Here is an 18,388-nt window from a genome sequence, read left to right as displayed (position 1 = left end):
ATCAATGCATCCCTTTCTGACTCGTGTAATAAAGGTACAAACGCTGGTAACGTCACTCTGTTTTGAAAAAGCTCGTATCTTAAAATGTGTATTTTCTGTATTTTACTAGGTAGGTACCTACTATAATTTTGCTTTATCGAATGAGATGGGTGCTGTTTTATAGTGCAACGAGCACGTTCCGTTACAAAAGTACATTTTTCCAAAGTAAACGTTTCTAAAAACATCCATTTCTAAAATATTGTACTTACTGACAGAAAGAAGACACGAGTGTCAGATATAGCACCAGATTCTAACACGAGGTGATAATTTTTTTTTAACGTGTCACATTGAAGAATGTGCATACTGACGTAGGAAGTAATAATAATAATACATTAGAAATCAATACAAAACATTATTTTTGATCAATGTGTGGGAGGAGAGCGCCGTCGTCAAACCCAAGCCACCTGGCAGCGGGCTTAAACCGGCGTCGTGTGCCACTTATGCACATGCTGGTGGCACTTATGATGGCACCACTTGTCCTGGCTCTAAGCCAGCCCAGTATTGTGGTTAGGGAGCGATTCCATCGTTCTGAAATTGCTTCTACTAAGTGTTTGACGAATGAGGACATTTGGGGTGCAAAATTGATAAATTAATCTATTCAGCAGCAGTTAATTCTTCTATGTTCTACTATGTTTTTATGATTTTTTCATTGTGGTAAACATATTATTGCAATATATTGTTAATAAGTATTTATTGACGCGCTGTTTGACATCCAGTGTTGTCAAATACGTGACATTATGAATCAAAAATTATTTACAGGATGGTTCAAAGTAACTCAGTTGTCTGTTGTATTCGGGACTAATTTAGACATCTTGTATATCTTACGGATTCTATTGAGATTTGGATATTATTGGAATAATGAATTATGGATATTCTAGAAAATGATCATCATGCCTGTATAGTATTTAGCTTGCCAGCTCCTCAATAATTGCTTAGTGCACAAACGTGTGAATAACCAAATATTTTTATACTATTTAATAAAGGTGTTTGTATTTAAATGTAAGCGAAGACGAAATAAATCAAGGAAATCTATAAATAAAAGCATTTTATTGAACGAGCAATCTTAACCTTACAAATAATAAGTAACTGGAAACAATTTGGAATTAACTTAAATAGAGAAATGCACTATTGAACTTGTATTTTTTTTACAATCATAATTTCACACCATAGAAGCGACCATACACCTCACGGCTGCATTAAAATAATGTGTTATTTGTTTAGAAACGAAACGACAATACGTCTTTATGTCTTTATGAACTCAAGCCCAAATCAGAATTGCCATAACTCCAGGACCATCAAAATTGGTTCAGCAGCTCGTACAGAACAGATTCAACTGTCAAACCCTGTTTTAGGACTAAGCACTGTCTTTACTTTGAAAAAGAACAGAAAACACTAAATAAATTACTACAATAAAACGCAATGAATATAAACGTCTTATCACCGAGTGTAATATCATAAAAATAGAACATACACTTCTGTTAAGACTCCGTTGACGCAGCGCGTGCGTTGTAAACACACGCAGTGTGTTGTAATAACTTTAAAAAAAGAACCAGGGCTTTAAAAATTATGGTAACAGCTTCCACAATACCAAACCTTTTTTTATACTTTAAAGGACCCAGTGGAGATTGGAGACGGTGGCCTGGCCAGTGTTCGGAAATCGTCGTGAACAGCCAATTGTCTTTTTCCGAAGACCGGTGTACTAAAATCAGTTTACTTAATACTAGCATGCTTTCGTGCTAGTAACTAGCATGTGTAATAGTAGCTTTACATAACTGTAAGGGGCTGTTTTACCACTCATTGATTACTTTTATTTGACGGATAAATGTGATGCCGTCTCCTTCTATTCGAACAAAAAAAACAGAGACGGCATCACATTTATCCGTCAAATGATCGATGGATGGTGAAACAGGGTGTAAATCTTGCTTTACCGTCTGCCAGTGGTGGATAAACGCTGCTTACTGAGACATGAATTAATTCTAAAGCCCTGCTCAAAGTTAACCCTACTTCAGTAGCTCGCTGTCGTCGGCGAGCGTCTTGTCCCGGACGAGCGTGTTGAAGTGTTCGATGAGCGCTTCAACAGACATCTCTCCGTGGACCTTGTTGTCTCTGGTGCGGATGTTAACCGTTCCTGAGGTCTTTTCTCGGTCGCCTACCACTGGAATAAGGAAGTTGTTAATAAAATATTATTATTTTCAAATGAAAACTTAGCCTACCCAACGAAGACCAAAAACTGCCTCTCAGGGGAAAAAACTAGTGTAAAAGCGAATTTTGGCAGTTGTAAGGAATGGTGTTTTAAACCACATACTAAAAGTGCTGATGGGTGGGGGGTTCGTAAATAACTCGTAAACTCTGGCCCACAGCAAAAAATGTTCTAAGACATAAGTAATCTACATAAAATTCTCTACAAAAAAGATTTTATACATTTTTTGTCTGAGATCAATATTGCTAACTATGCCAAAACTCGCTTATACACTTGTTTTTTCCCCTGATTTTCTTTCGTTGGGTAACCTAACTGCCATATTGTAGAATTTAGATTGTAGAATTAAGACTCAAAAGGGAAGGCACCCATTATATGATTTATTTAGCTATTTGTTAGAGGGTAGTCTAAAATAACACACATATTTTGTTTTAGCTGCCCAATCTAGACCTATTGGGAGAAATGTATGTGTATAAAGTACCGAAAAGTGACTAAACCCTTTTAACTTTCGTAGCAAATTTTGTTTGGGCTGATATGCAGGCAGGAAATTCACGCCTCAGCTATGATATTTTACATACCTTCATGCAACGCAAATAAAAGCAAGATGTAATTTTCAAGAATCGCTGAGGAATTTCGAAAACTCTGGCACATGCCATTAGGGATATTTGGAAATAATTCCGATCCGCATTAGCGATCACTTCAAATAGCGAACCTACTGTGTTAAAAATAAAGTTGTGTTAAATACTTGTGATGAATAGATATCATTTAATAATATTGTAAATCTGTTTAAAAAAATATATACCTCGTTGAGTTTCTTGCCGGATTCTTCTCAACAGAGGTTTTTCCGAACCGGTAGTAGTTTTTTTTTGACATTCATAAGTGCTTGTTATAGCCTTTAACGGTTCAAGCGAAGCCGCGGGTAGAAGCTAGTCTTACCTAGGATGTAGTTGAACTGGGCGAGCTGCGCGTTTCGGACCTTCTTGTTGAGCGTGTCCCCGGCGTCGGTGTCGACCTCTGACATGAACCCGGCAGCGTAAAGTTTCTCATTCACCTGGGAATAAGGGGGAGTCTTTACCAGCCCTGATAATACCAACATGGAAATACCGACCCTGATTTTAGTGCACACAAACATTTTTTTTTATATTTTATATATATAGGAGGGGGGAATCGAACATGCGGGTCACCTGATGGGAAGCAATTCCCGCCGCCCATGGACACCCGAAACACGACACTACACTTTACTTACAACTTTTCCAGGCAACCTTTAAGCAGCGTTTCCACCAATAATGTGCGAAGTGTTGCGAGGGATGTTTTTCATGTACCAATAGAAACGCTTCATTTACCTCGCCTCGCTCCGCTCAGCTGTTTCCACTTGGGATGTGCTGTGCGAGGATGTGTAAATAAAGAGTTTCCATTGCTTAGTGAAAAGCACATTTCTCGCAACACATCTTCGCACATCTCTGGTAGCAACGTTCATGCCAGCATATACGTCCCACTGCTGGACACAAGCCTCCTCCCAGAATGAGAGAGCTGCCTAGCGTACGTAGCTATACGAGTATTTCTCAAAAAGTTGTCCCGTCATGAAATTGTGATGGAATCATTTTGTCAAGAAATTATTAACACTAAGGACAAGATCATAAAACATAAACTGCATAAAACATCCAAAATTTTTTGCCGTCAGGAACACGTCACGAAATCTTGTGAGTGAAAAATCGTAATTTTGTAACTAAATCGAAACTTTCTATTGGATCCAACAACAAAGATTATCTGACTTTTTATCGCCTTTACCACAAGGTTTTGTATTTATTTAAACACAATATTACTTTTCGTGTTGAAATAGTCAGGTTTTTTTTTTTATAAGTGGACAACTCAAAATGGAGAACTTTTTGAGAAATAGTCATACATATACATATTTTGACGACCGGATGGCGAAGCGGTTAGAGAACCTGACTACGAAGCTTGAGGTCCCGGGTTCGATACCCATCAGGGCAGATATTTCTATGAATAGTACGAATGTTTGTTCTCGGGTCTTGGATGTTTAATATGTATTTATCTATGTTTATATGTTGCCTAGTATCCATAGTACAAGCTTTGCTTAGTTTGGGACTAGGTCAATTTGTGTCAAGTGTCCCAGGATGATATATTTTGATATTAACCTCCTGAGTCCTGACATTTTTTAACAAACTTAGCGTTTAAGACCTAGACGTGGTTGACCTGCTTTGTTATTTTGGACTTTATTTCAAAATTCTTAGAATTCTTTATTCAATGAACAATTTGTACTTTATAAAGTACATTCGGCCGTTATTCTTAGTGTTAATTGATCCTTTATAAAGTACGCGAGGACTTAGAAGGTTATACCTGTCTAGCGTAGTCATCGAAGGCGGCGCCGACTGGCACGACGCACGCCTGCCGCGGGCTCAGCCAGAACGGCCACTTGCCGGCGTAAGACTCGCTCAGGATCGCTATCATACGCTCCACGGAACCAAGGATCGCGCGGTGGATTATGACGGGCCGTTTCTTGTCACCGGTCTCGCTGTAACAACCAATAAACTGGTCAAATTGCTCCTTAGGTGTCACCTATAAATTTCGTCGCACATTTAGGGGGATCAGGAGATTTTTTTATGTGTGAAGCCTAACGGTTTTATGTATACACAGGGTGTCTGTCTGACCATGGGGCTCAGTTAAGGGAGTAGTTTCAAACCTTGCATTAAAAGCTACATGGTCAGAGGTCAGTAAATGTTTAACGACGTGACGTAGACTTATCACGGTTCGTTAAGGACGTCTGACGGTAATACCAACCTGACGTAGCTGAGGTTGAATCTCTCTGGCAGCTGGAAGTCCAGCTGTATGGTGGCGCACTGGTGCGACCGGCGCAGCGCGTCCTGTATCGTGATATCTATCTTGGGCCCGTAGAAGGCGCCGTCGCCTTCGTTCAACTGCCATGGCTGCCCGAACTTGTTTAGGGACTCTTCTAACGCCTGGAATTATATTTGAGTACAGTCATTGAATATAAATTTATTGTTGTAATTTTTATAAGATACAGTAAGCAATTATTACAAAAATAATATAGTCAAATAACTCGCCCCTTGCCATTCCCGGCGCAAAAGTGCCCATAACGCTGGCGGCATTTCTACGTTTAATATTTATGGACAGCCTTTGCACCAGTGGGAACTATGGCCCAAGCCCTCTTGTTCTGAGAGGAGGCCTGTGCCCAGCAGTGGGACGTATATAGGCTGGGATGATGATGATGATGTCAGGCTTTTTAGAATTCCGTACCTCAAACGGAACAACCGGAAAACTTTTATGACTTGTGTGTCTGTCTGTCACAGCACATTTCTCACGTTGAGTTAGGTCCAACGCCATGGTGTCACAAACAAACTTGCCAAGCTATAGTATCATTTAGCATACCTTCTCGGCGTCATTCCATGCGGCGATGTCACCCAAATACTTCTCGGGGCGCGTGGACAGCTTCAGCTGGAATGTGAAGCCGAACGCAGAGTACACGTGCTTCAGGAACTCGAGACAGCTCAGCTGGAAATAGTCAAAATAATAATTATTTACAACTTGATCACCACCATTCAATCAGCATCACGGACGACCGGGGGCTACTACGAAGTGCAAAATTCGAACTTATCGTATCTTGCCATACCGCTGACGCTGATATTAAGAGAGTGAGAGGAACGGTTGGATGTTTAATATTTATTAATCTAGATAAGTATGTTTGTCCGTTGCCTATAGGCATACTATAGTACCCATAGTACAGTCGAGTTTATAAAATTGTAAGCAAAAATTTTATCTAAAATATCTGAACACGCTTCTACGCCGTTAACAATAGAGTCTTCTTCAGATATTTTTGATCAAATGTTTGCTCACAAGTTAATGAACTCGACTGTACAAGCTTTGCTTAGATCCCAAATATTTATTAATACGGTATTTGACAACTCCTAAATTTGCCATATCTTAATATTATTATGAAAATATAGATATACAGACAGAGTTCAGCGAAGAGAAAACTTAAATCGGTTGAAAATAGGATTTGATAGTGATTTTTTGAAAAATCTATATACCTGTCTTTTTCTCAAACGCTTTTCTCTATGCAGCAAATATGGCGGAACTGGCGTGTGACGTCACATGCCAGTATGTTTGTCTCTGTCTAATCTTGAATTTCAAACCTTTATAACTTTGTTATTTGTAAAGGTAGCTTAAAAATTGTTTCTCTGCTCGATAACAGGCATTGTGAACTTTTAATTTATAAAACATATACAAAATAGTCAAATACCGTATTCTAGAGTTAATATGCGAACATTTTCAGCAGGTGCGGCAGGTGGTAGGACCTTGTGCAAGGTCCGCCCGGATTGCTACCACCATCTTGCTCGCTAATCCTGCCGTGAAGCAGCAGTGCTTGCATTGTTGTGTTTCGGCGTGGAGAGTAAGACAGCCGGTGAAATTACTGGCACGTGACGTATCCCATCTTAGGCCTCTAGGTTGGCAACGCGTCTGCAATACCCCCGGTGTTGCAGATGTTTATGGACGGTGGTGATCTCTTACCATCAGGAGACCCACTAGCTCGTTTGCCTTCTAATCGTAAAAAAAAAAAAATGTTGACCGCTCGCTTAAACGTCATTGTCATTAAAATCTCACGTTTATTAGCACAATAGAAGGGCAAGTCGAAAGAATTTTAATCATGGTAGATTTAGCATCAGTATTGTCTTTAGTAGCAGTTAGGCCTCTTCAAGGGTTAATATGGAAAAAAAGTTCACCAAAAAACTCACGACGCGTTAGATCACACACGGCCTTATACGGTTTTAGACGACCACTCACCATTTCCTGCGGTATTTGCTGCTGAGTGCAGAATATATGCGCGTCGTCCTGCTGGAAGCGGCGGACGCGCGTCAGGCCGGTCAGCGCACCGCTCAGCTCGTTGCGATGCAGGACGCCGAAGTCGGCGAGCCGGAGTGGCAGCTCGCGCCACGACCGCGTGCGGTTGTCGAATAATAAGCTGCAACAAGAAAAATCGGTCAAGGCCCACGTGGGCCCATTGCGGATTGGGTACTTCACACACACCGTCATTCCCAAACATGCTTATGGTAACTCTGACCAGAATTATGGACTGAACTGACACCAGAATTAACGTGTAACTGATGTCTAAAAGTGACCGTATGTATCTGTTAGAGGTACAGAACCCTAAACAATATCCAACGAAAATAAAACTGTGGTCCAGTTTTGTCCAGTGGTGGTGTAGGGGTATAGCACGCAGCACGGATTGCTGAGGACCTGAGTTCGATTCCCTGCACTGGTCTCTTTTTCTGGGTTTTTTGCTGTGCATCCACGTTTCAGTTTGTATTTTCGTTGGATTTCACGGGATGGCCGTAAAAGTAACAAATTTTGAGTTAAAATAAAAAATATAAAAAAAACTCCAAAATCAACCCTAAACAATATCTCACCAGTGTCCAGGGCAGTTCATAGGTTTCAGCGCAAACGTCTCCTTTTCCACGTCGAAGGAGAACATGTTCTCTGAGTAGTGCGCCCAGTGTCCTGAAGTCTGCCACAGCTTGGAGTTGTAGATATTGGGGGTCACTACTTCTTGAAAGCCGCGAACCCTTAAAAAAAATGTTCAATAAAAGCATGCCCTGCCAACCCCTACAAGCTATATTTAATACTAAAAAACAGCAATAGATGGCACTACCATTAACATTTGCAAATTATAAAATGTGAATAAGCCGAATTAAGTAGAAATATTGAGATTAAAATAAAGACTAGCATGTTTTATAAACACGGCTTCACATCTGAGTTTATCTCTCCGATTTCAACAAAATCTGGGAGGTAGACTCAGTCCATGATTCCAAACAGGAAAAACAGGGTCTCCAGATGTGTCCCCAAAATATTGTATAGATGTGTCCGTTTTGTAACAAATTTTTCTTAATATTTTTTGTAACAAAACGGACACATCCATACAATATTTTGGGGGCACATCTGCATACCCTGTTTTTCCAGCTCGGAATCATGGACTGAGTCTAGCTCCCAAATTTCGTTGAATTCGGAGAGATACGAGTAAACTCAGGGTACAACGGTAGATATAAATGCCCAGATAGAGGAGGTGATTCCAATCCAAACACACAACTCATACAACTCAGATTTTTTATAAAATTAACCTAACCTAAGTTCTACACGATGGTACTGAAATAAATCCTGAAATATTTACAGTTTTAGAGTTAGCGAAATGAAAAGTTGCGAAATTAATCAGGTTGCCAAACGTTAGTTGCGAAATAAACGGATAGCTATTTTAGTTATTTCAGTACCATCGTGTAGAACTAGGTTAGGTTAGGTTAGTTTTATAAAAATTCCGAAATATTTACAGTTACAGAAATATTAAACAGTTGTGAAATGAATCAGGTTGCCAAACGTTAGTTGCGAAACATTGAACCCACAATCATACCTGTATTGTTCTCTCATAAAGTTAACGAGTGTGTTGTAAATGTGTGCGCCTCGCGGCTGGAAGAAACATGAGCCAGGCGATAACTCGTGGAAGAAGTATAGCTCTTGTTCCTGCAAAAAAACAAGCATCATCATCACATCAGTCTATAATCCATACTTAATATTATAAATGTGAAAGTGTGCGTGTTTGCATGTTTGTCCGTATTTTTGGGGCGTCTTTACCTATAGTGCAGGGTGTGCGTTGCACACGGGCGCAGTGGTCTTAGGGGCGCCGGCTACGGTATTTTGTACCTATTCCATTTTGACCGCGCGCTTCCTAGATGGCGCTAAAGTGATAATAGCACACGGGCGCTACATGGGCTAAAGACGCCGCAAATTTTTGGCATAGAGATAGTTTATGGGCCAGAAAGTGAGATAGGCTACTTTTTATCCCGGAAAAATGCAGTTCCCAAAGGAAAAGCGCGCGATAACCGGAATCCACGCGGGCGAAGCCGCGGATGTCGCGATAAATTGAACCCAAACGATCACTTTCATCATCATCATCCCAACCTATATACGTCCCACTGCTGGGGACAGGCCTCCTCTCAGAATGAAAGTGCTTGGGCCGTAGTTCCCACGCGGACCCAGTGAGGATTCGGAACTTCACACACACCATTGAATTGCTTCGCAGGCTTGTCCAGGTTTGCTCACGAATGTTTTCCTTTACCGTAATCTCGTGGTAGTAAATCTCAAACTTAATTTCGTATATGAATTTCGAAAAACTCAAGAGGTGCGAGCCCGGGTTTGAACCCTCGCTCCTCTGCTTGGGAATCCATAGGTCAAACCACTAGACTAGACCACCACAGCTCTTAAACTCCACTAATATTTTAAATGCGAAAGTTTGGAAGTCTGTTTGTTTGTATTTTTTTCACGTCTAAACCTCCTCGATTTAGATGAAATTCCGTATACAGATGCTTTTGAGTCCCCGGGTAGGACATAGCATACTTTTTATCCCGGATAATTGCAGTTTTCAGCAGCCATCAACAAATTCTACGCGGACGGAGTAGCTGGCAATAGCAAAACACTTATACAACATAATAATATAGCCTTTCTGTTTCGAACTGGTAGTTTTCTATTTTTGTGTATGTTATCATAAAATTGAGGGCAGTTCGGTGTATCTTTTCACATAAGCCTCCTCCAACTGCCTCCATTGGACTCCGCCGGCTGCAACTCTAGTCCAGTATGGTCCCAGGGTTAGGCGGAAATCATCTTCCCATCTTCTTATTGGACGTCCCCGTTGTCTGTTTCCATCTCTTGGGTACCAGTGTTACCTGCTTGCTACATTTATCTGCTTTAAATTACAACACAAGCTCACCTTTCCTATCTTCCTGTGGTCCCGTTTGGCCGCCTCCTCCTGGATGTGCTCCCACTCTTTAAGCTGTTTCGGTTCAGGGAAGGACACTCCGTAAACGCGCTGCAGACTCTCCGCGTCCGCTTTGCCCTCCCAGTAGGTGGCTGAGTTCTGAGGACGGTCGTAACACTATGTTAGCCGAAGGGTAGACATATAGTAAATGCTATGCTTAAGGTATATGAAAGGATACGCAACGTGTACACAATTTTTTGGACTAACGCGGTCGTTACGCGATTAAATAAATAAATTACTAATTTTATGAATTAAGTTTTCTTATTTTAGAGAAGCTTGATACAAGTATTTCGGCAGTTGCATGCGCCATGATCAAGAGCTTCTCTAAAATCAAGGTACTTACGCGGAACAAAACCCGAATTTGAATCATAAAATTACGCAACGTGTACTTTCCTATTTTTTTCGTAAGGTATAACTTGACTTAAAAAAAAACCCGACTATATAAAAACTTTCAATCTAAAATGATAATAAAATAAATGTAGTGATCTTAGCTTAAGGCTGCTCAACCTCTTAAGACTGTCGGGCCAAATAAGAGTGCATACAATTTTTTGACCCGCCACACGGTCCAAAAACTGTTTTTTAGGCCCACCTGTATGTTACTAAGTTTGTAATGCGATCAAATAGCCTAATTTCTAATTTTAGTTATTATTACGTTCTTAACTCGACGGCCATTTAAAATCTGCTTGCGGGCCACACTGTGTCTGATTAACTACACTATAGAAATGTTTCATGGTTGACACATACATAACTGATTGAATAAACCTTAAAAAAAAGCAATTTCTGTTTAGTCTGTCAGTTAGATAATTAAAAAATATTGTACACGTATTTTTTCTTTTGTTCGACAAACAAAAAATGACGAGGATACAGTGCTTTCGAGTTTATGATACGATTTTTACCTAATAGTGACGTGACAAGCCCCCACTCCGGAAGTTTGATGATCTACACCTTTGTGTTTTAATAATTTGATACTTAAACCAAAAAATACGCGTCCCATATATTTCCATAATCTAACTGTCGGACTAAATAGAATGATTTTTAACCCAGTCGTCTTCCCTATAATAACCAGCTCAAAAATTCTCAGCAATGGTTCCCCGAATGTCAGTAATTACGAAAAGCAATACCACTACACACCTTAGTGACCTTCATAGCCTTGACCTTGCCGGTGTGCCTCACATGCGGGCCCCTGCACAGGTCTATGAGGGTCCCGCACCGGTACGCTGTGGTGGTGGGGGTGTTGACTTTCTCCTTCAATATCCTGACTTTGAAAGGGTTGTAGTCGAACATCTCCAGCAGTTGTTCCTTGGTCAACTCCAGACGTTCGAAGGGCTGCTTCTCTTTGGTGATTTTTTTTGTTAAGCCTTCGAGCACGTGGAAGTCTGTGGAAGAGATCTGTGGAAAGATATCGATGTCTTTATAGTCAATTGGGTAAAATGCTGAAAATAAGTTATATATACGGTTTTGTTCAAAATTTCAAGCTCTATCGAACTGTATTCTACTAATTCCTACCATACCTTACCTACTAATATTATAAACTAGCCGTTACGGCGGACGGACAGACAGACATGGCGAAACTATAAGGGTTCCGTTTTTGCCATTTTGGCTACGGAACCCTAAAAAGGAAGAGGGAAAAAGAGGCAAACTGTCACGAAATTGGGACCATTTCAATTGGGAGCATATCGGCTGGAACTATAAAAGTAGAGGCGGAAGTTCTCAGAATTGATAAATCGTATTAAAGGTTAACCAAAAATATATGACTGGGGCCCTAGTGAAAAAGGGGTTAATTCTGCAGAAGTTGAACTGCTGATTTGGACTTAAACCCCTTTACACATAAAATAGAAAATAGCTGTGTAATTTCTGCAGACCTGACCCCTTTTTCACTAGGGAAGAGGGCGCTATTGTTCTTATTTATATGGCAATAGTTGAGTATAGTCGGAACAATGCTTTCTTTTTTCTTTGGCGACCTAAAACCTGAGGAGGAACGACCTTCTTTCGTAATTCGCGTAATCGATGACTACGATATATCCAGAAAGTTTATTAATGACTATAATTACTACTTACTTTTACCAGACTACAATAACATCTTGATTTGTCTACTACGTTTACCTGTTAGCTCTGATGTTAATTTGAAAAGGTTTTGTAGCGAAATAGTTTCATTCCCCAAGCGTTTTTTTTTTCAGTAGTTTATTATAAACATTATTTACAATGATCCGTTGTTGACTACTAATCGTTTTGGGCATTTTTTGTAATTGTTCAAAGAAACCGCCACAGTGACACTGACAATCATTAAAATTATTGCCAGTGTAAGAAATTAGTTCCAATGAAATTCCGCAACATGGCGAATAGTCATATATTTCTGGTCAGGCTTTACTTGGATATCAAGTTACCCACACCGTCACATTACAAGGGGAATGGGTAAAGATGTGGAGTTCAATTAAAAAAGCTTAAAAATAATATTTCAATCAAACTCAGCTTTTTAAAAAAACAGTACCTTTTCTTACGAAATATGTTACATTTTTTCATACAAATTTTATGAGTCAGTTTTGTGACGCCCATACCGACTGTATGAAAAAAACGTCACAAAACTGTCATTTTTGTTTGGGATGTTTTTTCACTATCGGAATCGATATTGCTCTTGATTCTGTGTAGGAAAAACTTTTTTTTTTATTGAAAAAAAAAAGGAAAGGTACTCTGATGTGAAAATACCCATATATTAATAACAAACTTACTCCTTTCTCTGGATAATACATGTCGTAGTAAAATCCCTCGTCAATAGGAGGTCCGTAACAGAGACAACCTCCGTAAACCTGAAAAAAAAATACACGAGTCGATTTCATAATCAGAAGAGAGACAAAACAATGTTTCGGAATGGATCAAAGGAGCTACTAGGCTAATCGATGTCACCAATCAATTGGGTAGGTTAGGTACGAGTACCTTAAGTTTTCGGGGATGGTCCATTATTATATTTTTTATCGATAGTTGACTTATATTGTAGATTTTAGCTCACTCCTGTAGATAGATATTATTTTTCACTTGCCGTTGTTTTGTAAAAAATAAATTGATACTTTATTTCGGCAAACCACAGGTTTCGCGAAATTAATAGGTTTTGTGCCTCAGTCTGTTTAATTAAAAAAAAGAGGCCGTGTTGACAGCTGTCAGTTGTCAAATGTCGCCGTACAACGACACATACGTACCTACACACACGTACGGCGACATTTGACAACTGACAGCTGTCAATCCGACCTCTTTTTTTTTATAAAACATACCAAGGCATAAAACCCATTAATCTCATGAAACATGTGGTTTGCCAAAATAAAGTTTTAATTTCTTTGCTATTACGGTCATGGTATGACATGGTGAAATGGGTAGAGACCTATAAAGACCAGCAGGAACAAGCCTACACTATCCTAATGTGTCAAAATCGATCTAGTCATACCCGTTCCATGGCTTCTCCAAGCATGTGAGCTGAAGAGTGCCAGAAGACAGCCTGGGCATCAGTATTGTCCCAGCGGAGCAGCTCCAGCTTGCAGTCCTCTTCGAGAGGCCGGTCCAAGTCCCACAACACTCCGTTGACACGAGCAATGATGGTGGAATCAGCTAAGCCTTGGCTGGAAGCACAGTAGAAAAATATAGCTAGTGCATGTAGCGAGTTTTATTTCGGGAAGCAATAGTGCACGTGTAACCAACACTATGTTTTTGAAAGAAGAAGAACCTTTCTTTCCGTGCTTGAAACAGTTTTGAGAGATTTTTTCATTTTAAATGGCACAATTTTGATGTGTTGTGAGCATCCATAATTTATTACGACGTGAGGCAATTTTAGCGATTTTTCGACTCCCATTTTCTCGCGGTGAGACGTCGCGAGATTCAGCCCGACTCCCTCCCCCCACCCTTAATCTCAGGTGAGATTTTTCATAACACAAAGATGTTTTTAACTATTTTTTTGTGGATAAACATTTTTTTACTTAATTTAACCCACTTTTCTCACAATTTTACATTGTTTCCCGCTTAAAGTTGGGAGAGGTTTGTCGACCCCTTCCCCCCTAATCGTCTCACATCATTAATGGATGCCCTTTATTTCTTATAAATTATAATAGTAGCATATGTATACCTGTATCTAATATGAAACCTAGATAACATCAATAAACCCTAATGAGAATCATAATGCTCCGAAGACAGATTTTAGAATTTACGTTTTCGTATATATCACAAATTCACAATTGAACACATAGACATCAAAAAAATTACAAAATTCAGTAAGTACTTTAATTGTTTTATAAAATACTTACAACTCGTTCCAAAACTCGCTTGGGGGCAGGTAAATAATATAATTAACTAGTTAGGTATTTAGGTGTTCCAACAACACAAACAAAAAATAGCAATGACATTAAGAAAAGCTCGTTAGATTTTGTTGTATTACAAGATGAAAACATTCCACATCAATACCTAACCATATTGCAGTAATTAATAGATATCATTGGGCGTTTGAACAGAACTGCAAGTTGCAAACAACTGCAAGAACTTTTTCACCCAAATGGTTTGTAAAAAAATCTCTAAAGGACTGATTGTATTTCTTTACACTGATTAACTTTTTAGCATTACAGTTATTTTCTGAGTCATTTACTCTGTTCACATGATCTGTGGTGTGGCCTTATGATTAAAGAGCCATGTTTTACATCAAAATCAAAACCTACCGCTAGCCTACAAGTCACTTTTTTATACTACCAGCACTTTCGGAAAGATCATCATTGCCAAGAAGAATGTGCCGAGAGAAACCAGACAGCGAAACTTTTTTTTTTCAAAACAAAACCAAAAATAATCATACAAACAGGTAAATACATGTTAATTCCAATGCAACATTAAAGACAAAATAACATTGAAAAAAATACAGAATTGTATGGGGTCCAATCCGATGAAATCCGAAACAAAGTAGGGTACTGGTTTTTTTTAATTTAATGTGCCTAGGATTGCCAGGTGTTCGGCATTTAGCCAATATTTAATATTTGACTTTAACGGATGTAGGCTGTATCAGCATAGTAGTATACTATGCTTTTAATCTCATAAGCTTGGTTATGACGTCAAACCAAGCTGTTAGATAATGTTGTGTAATTTGGTTGATGATATGGTATAACCTCCCCCCCCCCCCCTTAACATCATTTTATACGCTTTTACATAGGAAATTTGCAATTGTTACTGTGTCACGTCATTGTAGAAGCGTCAGTACCCCGGTCATAAGCTAAGGCCTGTGTTATCTATGGACACACACCACTAAGATAATTGATTACAGTGAAGTGTCCACTCACTTGTTTACAATTTGATAAGGTGGTGATATAGCTTTTTGATTAAAGCTTTCACATCATCAGCAACATGTTTAATAATAACAAAATCACAAGCACCTATGATGATTGGATTGAACTCAGGGTCAGCAATTAATTTAATGGGATTATTTTGAGCTTGTGTGTAAATGTAACACTTTGGAACAGCTGCACCTATTTAACTAAGTACCTGGGCGACCATAAAGCTTGTGAAATTTTTTAATGTAATTTCAAAAAACTTGAGATGCGAGCCTGTGTTTGAAGTTTGAACCAAGAACCCTCTCCTTGAAAGGCTATAGGTAAAATACTTGGCCACCGTAGCATTTTGACTGTACCTATCTATGCATTGTCATACAACCTTGCAAGATTTGAAGCAAACAATGAAAATTACGTAGCATTTATTTTCATTTAAGTACTATATTACCTGATTCCCTTAGCCACATCATAGGGTGTAGTTCTCCATGCCTTGGCTTCAACCGTTTTCCCATCAGGCAACGTCACAACAACACTGACATCTGGTTTCTTCGCCAACTCCTCATCATACTGAGCTTTGTATTTATCCCAGAGGGTAATACGCTTCTGGATGAACTCCGGCCAAGGATTCATCTCCGAGACTGCACTGGAGTCATCAGCTTTCTTCTTTTTTTCTTTCATCGCTTTGGTTTTAGACTGGAAAGGTTAACAATATTAGAGGAAGTGTATTTATTACTATACATCAAAATATATTACTTATATTGATTGCAAACTCGTAATGCCTATTTATTCAAGTACATCAAATGGACCATAATTTTTCCAAACATCCATTGATATAAAAATTGAACTTTCTATGCGGCGTAAAGTTTTATAGTTCTAGTCTTGCAACATCGAATTATAAAAAAAAAATGGGAATACTAGGAAGTGTCACTAAATTTAAAACTCAACTTCAACTATCCAACTAATATTATAAATGTGAAACTGTGTGTTTGTGTTTGCCATAGAGTGAATTTTGACATAGAGATAGCTTATGGGTCACAAGAGTGACATATGTTACTTTTTATCTCTGAAAAATGCAGTTCCCGAGGGAACGGCGCGCAATAACCGAATTCCACACGGGCGAAGCCGCGGGAAAAAGATAGTGATTTAAATAATTTTGTAACTTCAGGGTCATCACTTTCGCACGTCATCTAGCCGACGCAATATTACTTAGAAATGCACCATAAGATGGAACAACAAAAGTATCACAAAAATTGAGTCAGACACATGTTAAAACTTATTAAATTCACACACAAACAAAGGAAACTTAAGTTTACACTAAGTTTAATGCACGATTTAGTAAATAAGGGTTTTAGTAACTTGAAGCGATGACGAATCCCTACCCATGTGGCATAGCCTGTAGACCGAACCACGCAGCACCTACGGTAACTGAATAACTTTAGCATCACTCTGAACAATAAAACAATGGCTGTTAGGTTATAATTAAGATTTCAAAACCCTGCCTTATCGTTTATTTTAAGATCCTTGATTGCTTCGGCGGCGGGGTCCCCCATAGCGGTAGAATTATCGATACCAATGCCCGATTTGTGCGTGTCGTACTGTCGTGATTCTGACAGTGACAGACTGACTGACTGAATGACGACTGACATTACATTAGAGCTAGAGATGGGCAGTGGTGAGAAACGTGTGAGAAACTATCGAATTCAATCGATTTAGTCTGATTAGCAAATTAAAAATCCTGTTAATTCTTAATACCTAAAAATAATCTTTAATATATAAAACTGGCCAAGAGCGTGTCGGACACGCCCAAGATAGGGTTCCGTAGCCATTACGACAAAAATCAAGTAATATTATGTGCATTAAGTATAACACAATTAAAATACTTACTACAGTCTTAAAATCTATTACCAGAAAAATAGCGTATCTTCACGGCACTTAAGTCATTTTGTTGAGAAGCGCAGTTTTCCGGCAATAACTCAAAAACGGTATATCCGATCATGTTGAAACTAATCTTCATTTAATCAAAAAAGATTTTGATAAATCTTACTATCTTTTCAAAAGAGCTGTCGAACTATATGCCACTCGTTGATGCGTTAAAAAAAATTTTTTTTTTATTTTTTTTCAATTACTGTTACGTGTATGGAGTGCCCCCTCCCCCCTCCTATAAATATTTATTTTGGTAATTTAACTACAAAAATAAATAGCGGCTTTGACAAGACATCTGTACTCCAAATTTCATTAATACATCTTGTAGTTTTCGAGTAAAATGCCTGTGACGGACGGACAGACAGACAGACGGACTTGACGAAACTACAAGGGTTCTGTTTTTGCTATTTTGGCTCCGGAACCCTAAAAATGAATTCCTATTTGCCTTGGTCACGGCATCACGCGTGAACGGCTGGACCGATTTGGCTAATTCTTTTTTTGTTGTGTTTGCTATTGTCAGTCAGTAGAAGGTTCTTATAAAAGAAGATTTAGAAAATCAAAAAAAACTACACCAGGGGCAAAGCCGCGGGCACCAGCTAGTGTACAATAAAACATTGAATATGGAATAACGACTATAATATATTTTTTAAGAATTTTATAGCACATGAATTGTTGCAAAAGTTGGAAACATTTTAACAGCTTATTTTTAAAATGTTGGATTCAAGAAGTGAAACGATTAAACGAGTTATCAAATCGAAATTAATTCAAAAAAATTAAACAACATGCTAAAACTAACAAGCTGTCAGGAAGAAGTCAAACAAATAAATACAGATAAAGTTAAATCGATTACATCTATTTCGAAATAATATTATTATTGTATTTATGAAAAAACAACCATCAGGAGACCCACTTGCTCGTTTGCCATCCAGTCGAATAAAAAAAAAAAAAAAAAAACAACAGCGCCGTATTTTAAGCAGCGGTGTGGAGAGCATGCGACAAAAACGGTGCGCATACGATGCGTCACTGTCACTGCGATTCCGTACCGTCACTGTTTTTTAAGCACCGGTGTGGCTGCTCCTCATCATCATCATCATCCCAGCCTATATA

At 38.9% G+C, this 18,388-nt stretch overlaps 1 protein-coding gene across 2 annotated transcripts; it reads right to left on the bottom strand.

The window, feature by feature from the left end:
- Positions 1-1,069: 1,069 nt before the first annotated feature.
- On the bottom strand, positions 1,070-16,979 carry LOC141435275 (threonine--tRNA ligase 1, cytoplasmic-like). Of its 2 annotated transcripts, none has more exons than XM_074097967.1 (14): positions 16,858-16,979; positions 15,807-16,051; positions 13,507-13,678; positions 12,800-12,877; positions 11,205-11,462; positions 10,026-10,172; positions 8,673-8,782; positions 7,681-7,836; positions 7,058-7,235; positions 5,645-5,767; positions 5,036-5,214; positions 4,595-4,769; positions 3,173-3,287; positions 1,070-2,194 (listed from the first exon to the last, which is right to left on the bottom strand). In XM_074097967.1, exons 1-14 carry the CDS (start codon positions 16,906-16,908, stop codon positions 2,040-2,042), a joined length of 2,142 nt encoding a protein of 713 aa, XP_073954068.1. In that variant the 5' UTR covers positions 16,909-16,979; the 3' UTR covers positions 1,070-2,039. The 2 variants fall into 2 exon arrangements, with proteins under 2 accessions (XP_073954068.1, XP_073954067.1); XM_074097966.1 differs by lacking the exon at positions 16,858-16,979 and adding an exon at positions 16,738-16,851.
- Positions 16,980-18,388: the final 1,409 nt, after the last annotated feature.

The sequence above is a fragment of the Choristoneura fumiferana genome, chromosome 14 (assembly GCF_025370935.1).
Source record: "Choristoneura fumiferana chromosome 14, NRCan_CFum_1, whole genome shotgun sequence".
Taxonomy (NCBI): domain Eukaryota; kingdom Metazoa; phylum Arthropoda; class Insecta; order Lepidoptera; family Tortricidae; genus Choristoneura; species Choristoneura fumiferana.
This window is presented reverse-complemented; position numbering and strand designations above follow the sequence as displayed.